Source organism: Corvus moneduloides, chromosome 1 (assembly GCF_009650955.1).
Source record: "Corvus moneduloides isolate bCorMon1 chromosome 1, bCorMon1.pri, whole genome shotgun sequence".
In the NCBI taxonomy this organism is placed as follows: domain Eukaryota; kingdom Metazoa; phylum Chordata; class Aves; order Passeriformes; family Corvidae; genus Corvus; species Corvus moneduloides.
This window is the reverse complement of record NC_045476.1, coordinates 43,500,628-43,519,127: the sequence shown is the minus strand read 5'-3', so window position 1 is coordinate 43,519,127 and position 18,500 is coordinate 43,500,628. Positions and strand designations below refer to the sequence as shown.

General features: G+C 41.0%; 1 protein-coding gene across 10 annotated transcripts in view; it reads left to right on the top strand.

The window, feature by feature from the left end:
* Positions 1–18,500, top strand: part of RARB (retinoic acid receptor beta) — a 323,260-nt gene that overhangs the window by 114,532 nt on the left and 190,228 nt on the right. For all 10 annotated transcript variants that reach the window (XM_032107895.1, XM_032107886.1, XM_032107923.1 and 7 more), the window contains one exon: positions 15,424–15,924. In XM_032107895.1, coding sequence (XP_031963786.1) covers positions 15,747–15,924 — 178 coding nt within the window. In that variant the 5' untranslated portion in view covers positions 15,424–15,746. The remainder of the gene's footprint in view (positions 1–15,423; positions 15,925–18,500) is intronic.

The following is an 18,500-nucleotide window of genomic DNA, read 5'->3' as shown; positions in this document are numbered from 1 at the left end:
ATGGGGGAAGGAATTTTGGAGGCATTTCTGCCTTCTCCAGGCTGCTTTCTTAAAAGTCACTGCAGTAAACTGTGTTGAGAAAAGCAGACCAGAAGGGAATCTTGAAGAAGGTGAGTTAAATCCACTTAACTTTTCTTTTACTGTGGTATACTGGGTGCTATCACCACACAGGATTACCCAGGGAAAACATGAGTTATTTAAAAGCAGAGCAGAATATTATTTTAAACAGCGAGCTGGTGATGTTGAAACTCTGTGACTCTCAATTCTGCTAGGGCCAACAATTTTGAGGATTAAAAACATATGGGCTATAGATAGAGAAGATATCCACAGCGCTTGGGGTATTATTTAGGGGTATTTGTATTATTCAGGCTAGCAAAAACAAACAAAAAGACGAGAAGAAAATCTCCTGTTACAGGGCATAAGCCATCCAGTAGATGATGTGAGTTGGAAAGAAATTTTATGGGAAAGTTTTTTCTGTAATTGCTCTCCTAGAGATTTCTTCATCCTTTCCCTAAAGCATCTGATTCTGGCTGCTGTCAAATAAGAGGTTACTGAACTAAATGTACTATTAATCTGACCCAGTATAGCAATTCCTGTGTTCCTATGTTTAAAAGCAGGCTTTGTCTGCTGAGGGTTGTCTCTCTGGAATAAACCCTCCATTGGAGGCAAGGGAAAGGAAATTGTTCAGAAGCTTTTACACTGTTGCTATGTAATTTTGTATGTTGTTTTGAAAAACTCTGTCTTTTTTTTTCCTCCCTCTCCCTTTTTATGTGTATGCATGTTTTAAATTATAAAATTTAGCTTCCCATTTGATGCATTTGATGAGTTCAGTAGTACTCAGGACCACTGAGCAACATAATTATTTAGAATTACGTGCTTTTAAAAATTAAGGGACAAAGTCTTGGTTGGCTGGTACATGCGTAAATGATGGGTTCTATCCAGAAGGATATGAGCTGGGTCCCTTCATTGCCACTGGCCAGACCTGTTAATGTTTCTATTTCTTCTTTAAAAGTGGAGAATTTCTTAAAGGAGCGTATATTATTATTGTGGTTGTTATTAATAATGAACGGTGATGTTCTAGTGAACCAAACTTCCTACCTTCACTCATTTCTGTTAAAGCTCTTTTTATTTTGCTTGAGCTGAAGAGATTCAGTGAGAAACTGACCTACCTCTGAAGTGAGATATGTGAAGCAGAGTTGTAATGCCAAGGAACTGTGTGTCTTGGGTTTGTTGCTTAAATCTTAAATTGGATTTCCTTATTTTTCAAAGGCTTAAGAGTGGATGTGACAGTCAGGCTATTTAACTGAGATCCTTTTAGCACGTCAGGTAAAACTGCTGCATGTAGATGCCTTTCAGTTCTCCTTATTGCTTTAAAAGGTGCCTTAGAGACACGAGGTACAACTGTGCTTTGTTTCACCCAGAAAAATGTGAACTTCATATAGGGAGAATGTGTTTCATTTCCTTACCATGTGTCAACAACTGGATCTTAAACCTGTATTTATCAGATGCAGAACTGGTTTTGGAGGATTATCACTAAATCAAATGCTAGGGTGGAATTTATGTTCTCACTTACAGCATTTCTCAAATGTTCGTATTATTCTACTTTTAGGCATTTAGTCTTTGATGCTTAGATCAGACATGCAGAGGCTACGTTTTTACATTCCTCTTTGTATAAGAGAACAGATATTTCTTTCTGTTTCAAACCCCTTATACTCTTATAATAAAGACAATACACCTGACTCTTTTTTTATTATTGTTAAGTCCCATCATTACTGTTCAAACACGTGGAGGAAAAAGTTGTCATAGCTCACACATGGTAAAACTCTAGTCTAGGCGTATTACTGTGATTAGAAAGTGTGCTAGAAGGGAGGAGATCTTATGGTTTTCTTTAACACCTGGACTCCCATTATTACTGCAGGAGTATATCTCCTGATTTCTGATGTATACTATTAAAAAATCCCCATGTGGTTTTGTCTGGCAAAAACAGGGGCAGAGTGGCTGCATGAATATGAGATCTGGTCCATGTTGCAAAGGCAGCTATTTATACAAAATAATGTTCCACAGGGTGCTTTTTCGTAATGATCTTCAAAATCTCTTCCATCTCTTTCTATGTTAGAGCTCTGCATCATTTTTCTTGGAATATTCTTTCATGTGTCATTCAGTCAGGTATGTTGCTTGTAATATGTCCATGAATATTGAAGTATTCTACACAATTTGGTCACTTTTCACTTTAAATAATTATTTATATAGGCTGAGGTGGTTTTTTTCAGGCTTTTGTCACTGTGGAACTCTGACAGTGCAACACAAGCTTGGCATTGATGAAAGGGGGATCTTCACATTTGCCATCAAATGAAGCAACAGTGACTGTACCCAGCATGGTCATTTTTCTTCCCACTTGCGGTTCCTTCCCCTCTCCCTCATAAACTTGGATATGAAGTGTGGAGCAACATGATTCTCTTCATCTCTCAGTCCCCGTAGTGATGGACTCCACATTGAGAATTGGAGAGCCATATGGGTGGAATATCTTTAAGAACTGTGGCTTATATAAAGGAAGTGACAGCCTTTACAGATGTCACTTATTTTGAGAGATTATTTCCATTAGCTGGCATCTTTATTGCATTCTCTTGCTTGTGTGTCGTTTTGAGGAAACAAATTGGTTTTTTCTGCTTACTTTGGATTTGCTTTAGCATATGGTGCTCTTTGAGACCCTGTGTAATGGACAACTGCCTGACTCTCAGTTGGCACAGACACCATTAGCTGGAAAGAGGATGCAGTTGGAATAATACTGAGGGATGTGCTTGAACCAACATGTATCTTCCAGCCATCTCTGAGTGGACTATTCCGCTTAGTGATTTTTTGGCCTGATTATAATCACAAAAGACATGAGTGGATTTTGAATGGCTTTATCTCAGTAACCGAGATCCTGTTTTGGTTTGTGTTTTTTTTTTTTCTTTTTTCTTTTTTTTTTTTCTTTTCTTTTTTTTTTCCTTGGGGATTAATTAATTTGCTCACCTAATGTGCATCTGTTGAAGGAACTTCAGGTGCTGTTAGAAAAGCACTCTTTGTTGTGACATGTCTGGTTTGACGTTCCCAATTCCAAGACATGCTCTACTTGGCTGCTGGTATTTGCATGGTTAAATCAGATTGTCTTATCAGCCTTGGGCACCCAGCTGGGCTTTCAGGCTTCTCACTCCTCTGTGTTCTTTGTAGTGCATTGGTCCACTGACTTGTGAAGTGCTGCTGTCCTGAAAATCATGCAGGAAGAGCCTTGGTAAGATCATTCTGCTATAGTGGGGAAGGGCAGTTACCAGACACATAACGAGTGGTATGGAATGCACACCTGCCCAGCTATCTGGCTCTGGATATATGTTTTTTAGGCAATAAATGCAGAGTACCTGGCAAAGTGGCTCAGACTGCACAGCCTGGTAAGCACAGATGAAGGATGGGTTACTGCTGCAGACATGGTGCTGTCAGTACCAGGAGATGGGTCTGGCTTATACTCAGCAGCGCACTGAGCTTGACTGCTGTCATGGGGGTAAAGGTGCTGCTGGGAGCTTTGAGAGCATTGCTTCTCTTACTGGCTTACATTTATTGATGTGTGTGGGTTGGAGGTTGCAGAAATGAGCATCTTGTTGCCAAGGCTGAGTATCCTTGCTGTTGTTCTGCTTGTGGTGGTTCAGAATTGGTTGGAGGCTTGTTGGAAGAAGCCCTGCGTGAACCACACTGTCTTTCCACAGGAGGAGTCATCTTTGGCACTGTTAGCCAAGTTTAGCATCTCCTGGGGATTTGAAATGTTTTTGAGAGCTTTGCTCTTAACCCACATCTCATGACCTAATTATGAAAATGCTCACTGTTACTTTCTTAAATGTTTTCAAAATTCATTATTTTAATAGATTACTTTGCCCGTGAAACTGAAAGATTAGTGATCCCAATACATTCAGAAGCTAAATGCTGCCCTGATAAGTGTTTGATCCAAGTTATAGCTGAAATATTTAAATATGATGGCAGGTTTGGGCAGGTCTAAGTGCTGCATGGTGGTGTATTACCTGTCTCCATTCCTTAGAGTCTGCATCAACTTCTTTCTGCACAGTGAACATGAAGTAATTCAGGCTGGTTTCTCAGCTCATAGAACCAGGAAAGTTGTCTTGCATTTACCAGTGGAAAGATCCTTTCAGAAAAGGGCTTGTTGGGAATGATTGCTGTGCAGTTAATTCACACACTTGCTTACTCTGCAAGAATACCTTTGTGTTGTATCAGAAGTCCTGCCTTGCAGACTGGCGGGCATGACACAAGTCTCCTTGAATTTTGTCAGTGCTTAGGTTCCTCGTAGTTGCTTTTGGATGTGAAATGTAAGGTCATAGTTCACGTTGGTCTTTCTGACAATGTAATCCATCTGTCCAGCACCTCTAGCAGACAATTCCGGGATATAGATCTTCTGCATGTTAGAATGTGGAAAAGATGTGCTGGTTTTGTGGCTACCGTGATTGATTATTGCACCTCTGTCCTTATGACCTGACTGATAAGGTTTTTGCAACATTTTCAGATGATTCAGAGGATGGCTCTGAAGGTGCTTACATGTGCAGTGTTATCTCAGTGTATTATTAGCATTTTGCAATTGCTTTATTGGCTCCCTGTTAAGCAAAATATTGACAATAAAAATGCTATTTTTGTTCTGTGATCCATGCTATGGCTTTGTCCCCTCCTAGTTAATGGCTGTGCTTGTTCCTAATTTTGCTACCCTATTGTTCCTGTGACAGGGAGCTACAGAGAACAGAGGTTTTAAAATAGATGTTCATAATCTCCACCAGCCCTCTGGCATATTCTGCTGACCCTCAGGGAGTCTTACTGGGAATATATTGGAACTTGTGATATGTAATAAGTGAAGGTTCAGGAGCCTGACGTAGACAGCAGAAATGTCGTCTTCTGGGTAAAGTAGGACAGAAGACTCTAATAACTCAGAGGAATTGCAGAACCTTTCAGCAGACAGACTACTAGACTTGACATATATAACAAAAGGTGATAAATTATGTGTGTTAAGTTATTTTGTGTTAGCACAGCGTCCACACCTCCATGATATTAAGATGATAGATGCACCTCTAGTCCAACAGACTAGTCTTCACAAACAAAGTTCACAACCAGTGCTTGAACCCTCTTTTTCCCCCTGTTCCACTTGGATGACTGTCCTCACTTGACAAATGGGTGCAGCAGGGATGCAAACTCCTCTAGCTCAGAGGAAATAGAACTTCCAGCCTTGTGGTGCAGAAAACTGGGCTGCTAACAGATTGAACCTACCTCCTGAGCATAGTGTCTTGCCTCCCAGATCTTGGGGGATTGGGAAGTCTACATTATTTCACAATTCAGGCACAACCCCTACAAAATCCTCTTTCAGGTTTCTCAGACAGCCTCCTGAATAAACATTATTCATTTCTTGCATGAATCCACATGCTCATCCTAACAATGAGTTTAGATTACTCCAGATAGCAGAATTTTTCTTTGCAGTTAAGTGGATTCTTGCAGGATGCTTCTTTGTGTGGCTTATAAAGTGAAGTGTGCTGAGCTGAGGCAGAACCTTCTGCTGTAGTGCATGTTTTCCAAATTAAACAGAATTTTACTCTCATATTTTTTTTTAATCTCAGTGACTGTTGAACTCTGTTTGCTTCTTTGCACAGTGTGTGAAGATCACATACTGACCCTTCAGTGCCTTTCCAGGCAGCACATCTGTGCCATAGCGGGGCACAAAAGGATCTGTATTTACTGGTTGTCCAGATACTGAACAAAGTAGAAATTAAATATGTTGAGCATTTTCTGCCTTAATTTGGTGATGAAAGCAAGTCTAATGACAATATTTGCAGTTGTGGCTAGACATCCAGGCTGGATAAATCTAACTACTCGGTTCCATCCTTAGTGGCACTAAAGATATCCTGTATGGGCCCATGCAGAGGAAGACTACTCAAATGACCTCGGGCAGGGAGAGGATGTGCTGCTTTGCTTTGTTGTGGTGGTCTTGCTAGGACCAGGACTTCTCAGAAAGATACCTCTAAGTCTGAACAGAGAGATGAGACTTGCTTCTGTGCTGGGACAGTCATCTCTAGCAATTCAAGAAACTAACAGCAAAGGCTGCAGGTCTAAATTGCCCTGATCCTTCCCAACATAACCCTATGGCAACTTTACATCACCTATGTGGATGTTCAGATAAAGCACAGCCATCAAAACTAATGTTTTCTGCACCCACCACTCATAGAGCATTTGATGAATCATTTTCCTTGACTCCTGGCTTCACTGATTGGGGTTTTGAGACCAGTACCAGTAAAAGTTGTCACTGGTGTTGCCTGTCTTTGTGCTCTCCTTAAGAAAGTATCTCTTGTCATCCTGTTTCTGCAGTGCATGTTCTGACTGTAGACCGTTGGCCTCCCAAAGAAATGTACTCTTCTGTCAAGGAACCGCCCTCCAAAGCTGCTTTCCTCTTCAGCTTCTGAGCTGATGAAGTACTCCGTTCTTTTAATAACTCCCAGGCCACGATCATTTACTAGGGATCTTCCGTCTGTCACCAGAACAATAACATCACTTGACCCCCTCTTACTGATCTCGGAGGCCTCTTAAAAGTTATAAACAGCCAGTATAAGACCTTTTTAGTAGTTGCAGTGATGTTAAGTGCTGTATTTGCTGTTGGTCACCATGACGTTTCTCATCAGCTAGAAAGTTAAGGATGAACATTCTGAGAGCATGCTGGGGAGGCTTCAGATGGATTCCTCACTCCTCCTCGCTGTAACGCCACTTGGGAAGCGATTGGCATACTTGTAAATGTCTGCACATCCCATAATACTGTATGACATTACTGAACATAGGCAGCAGGATGTGGTTTTTCTTGCTTATTCAGTCTCCCTTCCCTTGGCCTCCCGTCTCTTTCCAAGAGCTTTTCTCACAAAAGCTTGCTTTGGCTGGGAATCCATGTGATGCTATCTTGTGGTGCCTTGTAGGCAAGGGGAAAGACCAATTAATTGCCAGTTAAGGAGACTTTAGAGGAAGATTTTTTTTTTGCTGGACAGGGAGCATGTTCCATTCTGAACTTAACTGGAGATGGTACCTTTCCTTCATGGGTGAGGATCATGGATAGTTGAATATGCTGTCAGTTTAAGGTGCTACCTGTTAGCCTGTGTAAATCTTTCCAAATCCTAGAAGTGTATTGGTGCTGGTTGCAACTTACCTTTGTTACCTGTGGTTCTTTTTCCCTTCTTTGACTTGATGATGAGGGGGGAGCCCAAGAGATAGGTTCTTTAGTCCTGTCAGCAATCGTATCTCATCTTCGTGGTTGCCATCTTGCATAAAAGCAGCTACGAACAAAAAAATCTGATTGGACACATAGGACAGTAAAGGATAATTTGGATTGCTAAATCCAATCTCATTTTTCTGAACTGTAGGGAGAAACTGTGCAAGAACACAGGACACCTGCAGAGAAAATGTGGACAGAGAACTAAAGCAATAGGCACAGCACCTTGAGCGGGAAAAGCTTCATACTGGAGTTTCTGGTTCTATGTGACTTGAGGCACCTACCTACTTTTTAAGAGCTGTTTTTTTGCTAACTACCCTGTGCTGTTTAAATTGTGGGTCATCTGAATTGTGTTTGAGAGAAGGGATGTGTTTTTTCTTTTGAGTTTTGTGGATGGGCAGAAACAAGGAAACAGGTTTGGTCTGCAGAAAAGCCCCGCAGCTTTGGTCTGGCAAATCTCTGATTTCCTAAACCTCTGTAGGACATGGGATAGTCTCTCATGAAGGATAGTCTTAGTATGGAGTTACTGTTTTACATCCTTGGAAATGTTAATAAGGAACAACAGAGATGACAGTGCAAGAACAGAAGTGTTGAATTCCATTGAAAGAGCAGTTTTAAGCATTAAGAAATAGCTTTTAAATTTGGGCAGTGTAGTGAGTGTACAAGTTCACTTAAAACTCAGGGAGCAGGAAGCTCAGCTACCTTTCCTTCGGTTTCCATAGATGAAAGAGAACTTTTTTTCTTGACTGTCCTTCAGGATTTTTTGAATGTGACAGAGTAAGTAAGGAATGCATTTAGTTACAAAGCAGAGTGTCCTATATACCAGCACAAAATGTATTCAGAGCCCTTTGAATTCTCTGCAGAAAAGTGCAAGAGAGTCCCTTACAGAGGTGATTGAAAGCCACTGCACAGGAAATCAACTTCTCATCCTGTACATAAACATGAGCCAATTCTACTATATCTGGCTCTCGGGGCAGTACACACAGTAAATTGTTAACCCCATCACCTGACCCAACCATTTATCTTTACTTCTCAGTATAGTTTTGGCAACTGCTGAGTAATGAAAGAAACATGAAATGCAGATAGCTGTAAAAAAAAAAAAAAAAAGCAACAACCAATCCCCTGCCCCCTTCCCCCCACAAAAGAAACCCCCCAGAAACCCAACCACCCCACATCTCAGTTACAAACAGCCCTTTAAAACAGCAGACAACAGGAGAAGATGAGAAATTGCCTGATGCAGTGGCTGGATCTTAAATATGGTTAGTATAGAACAGAATTAACATCTCTGTAAAATAAGAGACGTGAAGCATGGATTTCCAATCCTTCACACCTCTTGGTTGTGTTAGCCCAAATAAATTAATAACTCCCCTGAACCTTTGCAGAGCAAATAACCATGATGCCTTTCAGCTTTTGAAATGTAAGCTCTGTGTGTTTTTAATGTTAGTTGTTATACATGAAGGTTGGCTGAAATAGGTTATTCTGCTTATGGAGTATTGTTCCCATATGAGGATTCAAGCTATGTACTCACAGCTGCTGCTCCTCTCCAACATGGACTCTCAGTTCTACTAAAATCAATAGTTGGCACAGCAGGGTACTGTTGTATGGTGTGTAAATAAATGGATGTCATTGTGTCTCACTTTTTTTTTTCCCTTTTCCCCTTTCAGATTTAGATTTGCTCTTTTTCAGGCATATATCAGCGTGTGTTTGCAATGCAGGCAATTCGAAGCATAGCTGCTTAGGGAGAAAGAAGCTTTTCCCCCCTCCTTTTTATACTTCCCAATAGGATTTTCAAATAAACAACAATTGCATTAATTATATTAATTATCTCTTAGCAATGTCAGGGGAGAAAACCCCCAAATAAAACAGAAACCCATTTTGCAAGTGTCAGCTTTATGACAAAAAGGAATTCACAGTCCCCCAGCAGGCAGCTATCTTGCATACCAAGATTCAGGAAAAGTGTCATAGTAAGAGTGTCTTAATTCTATTACAACAATTTATCTTCCTTCTTTCCATAAGTCTTGCACCTATAGTTGAAAATATATGACAATTGTGGTTATAGGATGTAAGAGCTACAGATCTGCCTTTCAATTATCTGACTTTGAAGTTCTGTTTCATGCATTTGCTTTTTTATTCATGCATCTGGTCATATAGAGTGGTTTACTTTTTTTGGCTGCAGACTTGGCAGATACAAAATGCAGATGTTGTTCTTCTGACTTAAGCTGCTATTTTAAGCTTTTTGGCCAGCGGTTGGAAATTTTAGGTTCAGTTGTTTATTTGCTTATCATCAAAGTGGTTTTTGTCATATAATTCATATGCAAGTATTAGCTTTCTGTGTTTACTTTCAGAGTTTGAGATTAAGAGTATGGTCTTTTTTCCCCCTTTACTTTTTTTTAAACCAGCATGCTCTTTTGATTAATAATACAGTAGAGTATGTTATGCTTCAGAGAGCTTTTATTTGCAAAAAAAAAAAAAAAAAAACCACCCTTAACCAAAAAATAGCCCAACCCTCACATTGTGCTGCAGTGCTTTCCCTTTAAGAAAAACATATCTCTCTCCAGATGCCTGCATCTCTTTGATACAAAAGGGTACACTAAGTTCCATCTATAAACAGAATCCACTAATTAAGAGTAATTGCTTCGGAGATTGGTACAGACTATTCAGCATCAGATGCATGTTCCTCTCAGATATCCATTAGCCTCTAATAAGATAATGCAGATGTGCCAGTCTGTTTCCTGTTTCCTTCTATTGTACCTTTATTGCCGTATATGGACCAATGGGATGGGCTGAACAATAAGTGGATGTCCTTTTGCTCCCAGAGCCCTTCTCAAAGGAATGTTTGTTATTAGATTGCTTTTTCTGTTTAGTTTCACATCACTATGCTAATAAAGGAAACATAACACTCCAAAGGCTTCTTTTTTTTTTTTTTTTTTTTTTTTTACTTCTGCCACGGTAACTAGTTTATTGTTTAATTAAATCTTGTTGGATAGCCATGAAAACAAAAATGCAACATCTCACAGTCAGTGAGAACTGGTGCAGAACACAGTACGCCTCTTTATGAAATAAAAGTTTCCATGCATTTTTAAGAGTTTAAAGGCAGTGTGGTTATCGTGTTACTGGATCTGACTGATTTACACTTGAGTCGTGCTAAATCTGCTGAATTATTCAGTACCGCTGAATGCAACACCATCAGCCAGCATAATAGAAAGCATATGCATAATCAGGGATTTCAATACAAACTATACATTAAATACAGTAAGGGTTCTCAAAACTTGACTTGTTTTGAAAACAGCATTAGAATGTGTCTTGAAGCCACCTAATAAATAAGAACTCCACCGGCTCTGTCCCTTGGGAAAAACATGTAATATATTGTTGAAAGGTTTTATATGCAAAATTTCTCTGAAATTGTTTTTGTGTCTCTGAGAAGAGCAACTTGCCTCTCCTGTCTTACTGTCCAGGCTGCCCTCCCAGTCCAGAGGTTCCTGTTTTAGCCTAAGATTTAAGGGAGGGGCGGGGGGTTTGGCATTGGCAGGAAAATGGGAAATGAACTTAGAAGAGACTTCCTCTGTGACCCTGGAAACTTCGGGGGCAGCAATGCTGCAGACCGAGGGCTTGGAGAAGCAAATTCCCAAGCGCCCGGCTCTCTGCAGAACGTGTCCTCGTGTTGGGATGCCTCTCCTGCATTCCTGGTTTCCTCCCCCAGTTGTAAAGGAAGAGCAACAGCAGTTTGCTATGGCAGAAGGGTGTAGGGATGGCAGATTCAGCTTAGAGGTTTTCTGGGTGCTACATCTTGGATATCTTAAAATGACTGCTGAATTTCAAACATTGCCATACGTAGGGCAGAACTCCCCACTGACCTTTTCAGAAGTGAGGGAAGAAAAAAAAAGCAAAAATTCTGCTTTACTTGCGATACTGACAACTTAATTCCCTGCTATGGATAGTGAGAGGGGAAGAAGAGGAATGTGGAATTGGGGTGTTGTTGGTAAAAGGGAGGACAGAGTGTAACCTTCCTACTGACACAGAACAATTGGCCAAGCCTCCTGCCTTGGCTTCTTGCCTGTCCAGCTGTTGATGTGCATCAAAGTCACCTATAAAGCAAAGGGATTTTAGGAATTCAAATAAATCTTATACAAGTGAAAAATTCAGAAGGATGAGTTATGTTACAGTAATACCAAATATTGTTACCAAATGGAAGCTAAACAGCAATATAATGAATGAGGCTCAATACATTTAATATATTTTAGGAGAACTGACGGATGTCTGAAGAGCAAAGCTATTTTCTGTAGTCGAGCCTGTGCAAAATGCATAGGAAATTAAGAGACAATAAGGAAAGTTGGGTTACTGTTTATCCAGTAAAATTTGGAGCTTATATGTGAAAATTTGTAGTTTTAAATTTCTTCTCAGCTGTGCAAACACTGAGAAGAAATGCAGAAGAGACAGATACACCTGCTGCATTAACTGCAGCTGATAAATATTCTGCTCTGCACTAGAGCTACTGTAACCTCCTTCCCCTGTGGCCATCTGCTTTATCACTGAAGTCAAGTCAATAAAAGGCCTGTAAAAACCAAAGAGGAGGAGGCATATGTTCTGTCAAAGAAGAGTCATTGGCTGCTGTTCAATGCAGAGTAGTGCATAGTGTGATCATCTCTTGGTGAACCTTCAAAGGAACTTTTCTGTATGATCCTTTTCCATACTGCTTGTTCTAAGGGCCTTGTACTCATGAACAGTCACTAAGGAGAGGTCTATGGAAGAGGATTTTCATCGTATGCTGAGGAGATGCTCTGAAGTGCCTTATGACAGCCATTTTTTGAGAATTTTGCCTTCTGCCTCCAGGGCAGAAATCTGTGCTCTTGCATCACATGAATGGGTGGTCATCTACCATCCAGGTGACTCTGCAGTCAGTTTAGCTTGTTCCTTCTTGGTAAGTCCTCAGCTGTGGTAGCTGGCTCTTCCTGACCCATTTAGGGTAAGCTTGTCAGCTGTGGGGTATTTACCATGGCAAGTGACAACAAAGGAAAATCTCCTTCACAAAACTGACATCCGTACAGTGTTTTGAGCTATGGTACAGGTTTAGTTAGGCAAAAGAGATGTTTTCACCTTGGAATCACATGCAGCCTAGACATCTGTGGCTGATGTCCAGTGCTAGGTTCTCATCAGTGAGTTCAGGGACATGAATGTGTCTGTCTGGTGAAAGTGAAATGGATCCTGGGAGTTGTTTCATGGAACTAGTGTGAATGGGAACAACTGATTGTTGGGTTTCCTGTCCTGCAGCAGTTTCTACTTTGGGATGTCCTCTGCTGTGCAGTGATGAAAGTGATGGGTCTGTAATCTCTGTTACCAGAGCTGGTGACTTGAAGTCCCTTGATAACCACAGAATACGAGTGGCATTTGTTCCTTTACAAGAAGCTGGAGTTGCTGATACGTAGACGTCTGCCTACAGTTTGCTCCTTGACCATCGCATAAATGTTCAGCCGTGTGAACAACCTGGTGCTCCCAAGGGACGCTACTTGGAGTCAAATGATACACTGTTTAGAGTATCATGCCTATAGAAAGTAAATTTCTGAAGAACTCTGAAGAGGAGCGAGTTCTGAAGGCTTATCTCCAGCACAGCTATCTGCAGGAAATTTCTGGCCGTGAGTGGTGAAAGGAAGGTGATTTTTGAGTAAGGCAAGAAAAACTTACTTTCATGTAGTAATTTCAGTTTATAACTATATCTCACGTAAAATTATAAGCATGCAAAACTATAGGATTATAACCTATTTTGGGCACTGTAAATATATGTATTTGATACTGAGGAGGTATAACACTGCTGTGTTCTGTCATCACCAGCTTCATCACAGATCATGTTCCTTCAGTAATGAAGAAGTGACCAAGCAGTTTTCCTGAGTGCCTTTTTTCCTCTCTGTCCTGAAGGAGTTGCTTTTTTTCTGAATACTTTTCACTTAAATATGCAAATAGATCTGATGTTGTTCTGGGAACGTTTTGAAGTTATGATGAGCTCTGCATTTTTCTGGCTAATAGGAATATAATTGAAGGTATTTGATAGTTTTATAAGATGAATTTTGTTTCCAAAGCCCTACATCACTTAAAAATAGATGACCTTGTTCTGTGTTTAATTTAATGCACACGTTTTTAGGGCTGGTATTCATTAGCATCCCTCTCCTGTTCTTTTTTTTGCAAACACTTAAAAGTGTAGTATTTTTGCCGGCTTCTATGGAATTGCTTTATAGAATTTTGCGTGTTCCTTTGATACTTGACTTTCCTTGTCTCTTAAGCTTCGTAAAGCCTTAGCTGGGTAAAACAGGCACCAGCGATGGTTCATCTCATTTTGTGTTGTCGATGTATTTTAGCGGCTGGGGCTGCCTCCCAAGGTCTGCCTGGTTTTGCTGGTCTCCAGGCAGGTCCTTGAGCTCAGCTTGACCAGCAGCTATGCCTTAGCTTGCTATGTCCCCTTCTTACAGCCTCATCTCTGCATACGTTTGCTTCCACTAGCATTAAGGCATTTTGTGCATAATTTACACAGTTATCAAATACTTACAAGCTACATTTCAGTTATACCCAAGCAGGCTGCACTCGGCAGAAGCTGCTGTCTGAAAACATGCACAGCTGGTAACCTTTGCTGGTATTCCACACAGAGCAGAAACACTCTGCTGCTCTCTGACAGGCAAACATATGCATCTGAATTGGGTTTTTTCTTTTTCCTCCTTGCTCATTTGAATTCTTACTGACAACTGGTGCACTGAGTAGCAGTGGTGATAGTCAGTGTTGCGTTGTCACAGTTTTCCTCCTCTGGCATCAGTTTTGCTTTGTGACCTTGACACATCATTTCACTGCTCCTTTATTTTCCCACCCAAAAATCCTCTTGCCTTTGGTTTCAGGCTATAATTTCAAAGAATTACAGATAAAAGTGCTGTATAGTGGTGGATGTGGTTAGTGATCACTGACTGTGGCAGATGCAAGAGTGTAGTACATTGTTTCAGAAAACAAAGCTTTAGGCAGCCATGGATTGCCTTACTCTTGGGTGGCTGAGTTTGCTCTGTGGCTCCCACTGTCTTTCTTTTACAGCATGTGTTGGAGGAGATGAGTAAACTCTTCGTGCAGGGTGATGCTCAGCTGCAGCACTCACCGGCTGTTGCTTGGAGTACTGCATGAGTACACAGGAGCAGTGTTTGCAATACAGAGCGGTTGCAGCCTTCCCAGTACAGTATCTCTAAGACACCAGTAGCACTTACTGGTGTTGCCCCAGCAGGTTGATTCAGAGACCACCAGCCATTTGCTATATGCAGATGCTATTTGCTATATGCTCCAGCCATATGCAGACTTGAACTGCTATGGCAGGAGCAAATTTCATGGGTGAGAGTATCACAAGACGCGTCCTGTTCTCAGCCTGGGGCTTTCAGTACAGAGCCTGAGAAAATGAGGACCCCTTGAAAGGTGGCAGCCATTTGGGTGAAACACTGAGGAAGGTGTGTGTAGCTCTGGATGACTTTGAAGATGGTGGTCATGAGAACAAGCAAGTTCCCTAGCACAGCACAGGAGCAGTGTATTGAGTCATGTTACTCACCCAGATTATGAAATAGTAGGTGCTTCTTTGTTTGGGCAGTTCCCCCTACCTCTCAAAAAAAGAAAAAAAAGAGAGAACGATGAGTAAGGTGTCTCCTAAGTGATAATAAGATAAACTAACTATTCTTTGTAAAAACAGTCATTGTTAAACCAATTACTGCTTTAACAGTCCAACCCAAGATCATCCTCAGACACATGCCTCAGTGCCCTGCCTGAGCCATGGCAATGAGGGAAGTTGAGAGCCTCCTCAGTGCCATTTGTTTTGTAGCTTTTAGGGGGACACTGAAAGCTTTTACATACATGGAAATTTTTTAGGAGTTGATTTTTTTTTCCTCCCCCAGCATCAATATTTCAGGTAATTATTGATACGTTGGTTTTAAATCTGGAAGTTTTCACAACATGACTACGTCACACCAGAAATTGCTTTTGGGGTAGCAGATTGTGCAGGGAAATCAACTTAATGGGTGTTCAATCTCATGGGATACTGATAAATAAATGGTAACTTAACAAAAGTTACAGCGGGAAAAAAGCTTTTTCTATGTGCATGTTTAAAAAAATATGTATATTATAATCAGTATATTGTTTTCTTCCCCCAGACTTTCACAGTACACATCTGTACAGAGCAACTGTGCTTCCAGAGAAACATTTGCATAAGCAACTGAACTGCACCCTGATACCAGAGTAAGAAGTCTTTCTACCCACGGTCTCCAGAGCAAGAATGTCCTAGGAGGGAGAACAGTAGGAAGCAGTGATGAAATATAGGATGGACCTGATCTAGTGAATTACCTTTTCATCATCACACAATCCAGCTCAAGCTGTACTTTCAGGCTTGACGGCCCTCGTCATTCACAGTTTGAGGTATTTAATTGTCTGGCCTGGAGTGATGCAACATAACATTTGTCCACTGTGAGGTGTTAACATGACAACCAGTAGCCGCACATGTCCGGTACCGGCCGTGAATGGACGTATGACTCACTATCCAGCAGCACCATATCCCTTACTTTTTCCTCCCGTCATTGGTGGACTGTCACTACCTTCCCTCCATGGACTCCAGAGTCACCCACCAACTAGTGGATGCAGCACCCCATCACCTGCAAGTAAGTGCTTGGTATTAATACCTTTTATTGGCCAGCTCTCCTCTAATAGAGACCGATCGTGTTCATTCTGAAATTATACCAAGAGTAATTGCAGTTGTTCATCTATGATGTATTTTACTTGGGCAAAGAGCATGCATTTGTTTTGAAATACCATTTTCACTTCTTCTTGTTTTTGTGAAAATAAACAGGCAACTGTATGGCTTACCAAAGCTATTGAAACCAAGAGTGACAAAAACCTGCGATGCATTTTGGTATATCCTGCATTATTGTATTAGCTGCAGAATCCAATGTTGCTTTTAAAGAAAAATTGACCTTTTTGTATTCGTGAATGGCAATGATTCCTCAGTATAGAATTCTCTTAAGCTGCACAGTTATTAATACTGCTTTAGTTTTCTTCCATAAGTAACTGCTTTCTTCCTGTGCAGCTTCTGAAGAGCAGCCCAGAGGACAGCTGGTAGCTGTGAGCTACCTGTGGCTGCAGAATGAGCCCTGGAGTCTGTGGTTGAGTTTCTGTTGTGGTTTAACCCCAGATAGCAACCAACTATCGCACAGCTGCTTGCTCACATCCCCTTTCCCCCACAGTGGGATGAGGAAGAGTATCAGGGGGGGAAAAAGGTAAAACCCATGGTTTGAGATAAGAACAAGTTAATAATTGAAATAAAATATAAGAATAATTGTAATGGAAAGGGAGACAACAAAAAGAGAGAGAGAAGTAAAACCCAGGAGAGACAAGAGATGCTCACTGCAGTTGCTCACCACCTGCTGACAGATGCCCAGCCAGTCCATGAGCAGCCATTGGCAGCTCCTGGCCAACTCCCCCCAGTTTATATACTGGGGATGGCACTTTACCTCATGGAATATCCCTTGGGCCAGTTCGGGTCAGCTGTCCTGGCTGTGCTCCCTCCCAGCTCCTTGTGCACCTCCTCAGTGGCAGAGCATGGAAAACTAAAAAGCCCTTGACTTACAGTAAACACTACTTAACACAGTGATGCTTTAGTTGTTGCTATCAACATTATTCTCATACTCAATTCCAAACCCACAGCTCTCTACCTGCTTCTAGGAAGAAAATTAATTCTCCCAGCTGAAACTGGGACAGTTCTACATGCGGCACTGCTGAGGATATTAGCTGGGCAAGGCTTTTTCATTGCCTTATGACAAGCATGCTTTCTGCTTGGTCTTAGTTTTATGTATGTTTAAGTGGCTCCAAACAAAGCTGTCCCAGGTATAAACTTTTTAAGTGGGATCACTTAGACATGATACCTCTCTGGAGGTCTTTGCAGTGGGTGACTAATGTATTTATCACCCAGGAAACCCAGATGTATACAGCTTTGCAGATCAGTTTGTTGTTGAAGGTGCTTGTCTAAATACATTACTGTGGCTGTTGGATATGAGAAGTCTTGACTGAACAGCACATGTGTGGAACAATGCACTTTCTACTAAAGGAAAAGGAGGCTTGTCCCTGATACATCTTTCAACAGAAATCTCACAAAGGTTCAGCTCCGAACTTAAATGGGAAATCACAGTGAAGACAATACTTCTGAAGAGTTAAGTTGTATGTTTTGTGCTGCTTGATACTAATTGTGGCTTCACGTCTCACGTACACATACTGGAATGCTGGGCAGTCTTGAAGTATTCAAGACCATATACTGGTGGGGGTTTTGTTTCTTTATTTGTTTGTTTGTTTGTTTTCCATTTGTGTGGACAGTTTTCATCCAGTCACACATGTGAAGAAGTATAATTGGGTCAGGTATTTATTTGCCCTGTTCTATTGCAGGGTGTTTATCTTTACTGGAGATGAAAAACAAAACAGCCAGAAGGTCTACAAGTAACTTCAATTTTCCAGTCCTGTCAGAAATTATCCTGGTTGATTATCAGGTTACCATTCTGAATTTATCCTGCACTACTTCAGGAATACGCACCTGTTGAAGAAATAGTTTTATTAGTAAGTGGGAATGTTTTCTGAGGCATACATTGGTAAATATCAAAATTATATGGCGCAGCAATGCAGAGTTTTTCTTTTCTATGAATTATTCCTGTGGAGTTAAGACTGTGTTGCTGATGCATTATTAATGATTAATAAACCAGTCAGTGCTCAGCCTCTCAGAAAAGTAGTGCTTAGTATGAATTTCTGTCAATATGCAAAATAAGTGGCTACTTCTGAATCTTGGGGTTTGTGTCTTTATGCCCTGGTCCCAGCATTTTCAGGTCAGTATTTTTGTTGAGGTGCTTTGCAGCACTGGCTCTCTGGCTGAGCACAAAAGCCTGGCAGCTGTTGTGCATAGCTCAGGGCAATAGTGTTTGCAAATACCAGCTAAAGTTGGCAAGATAGGACGGAGGATGACTTGAATGAGAATTTCTTTTAAGACACAGTCCACTGCAGGTTGACTCTTCTGGTTTGTACTACTTTGTTTTCATACCTGTGGTGTCAACACTCTGTCTGTGGACTTCTGATTCTGGAGCTTAAGGTTTCTATCACTGGATTTATAGAGACAAGTTCTTGGAAGCATGCAGGTTGAGCTTTAGGTTGTATTTCAGGGTTCTGTTCTTCATTGTAGATTTTGTTTGTTTATTTGTTT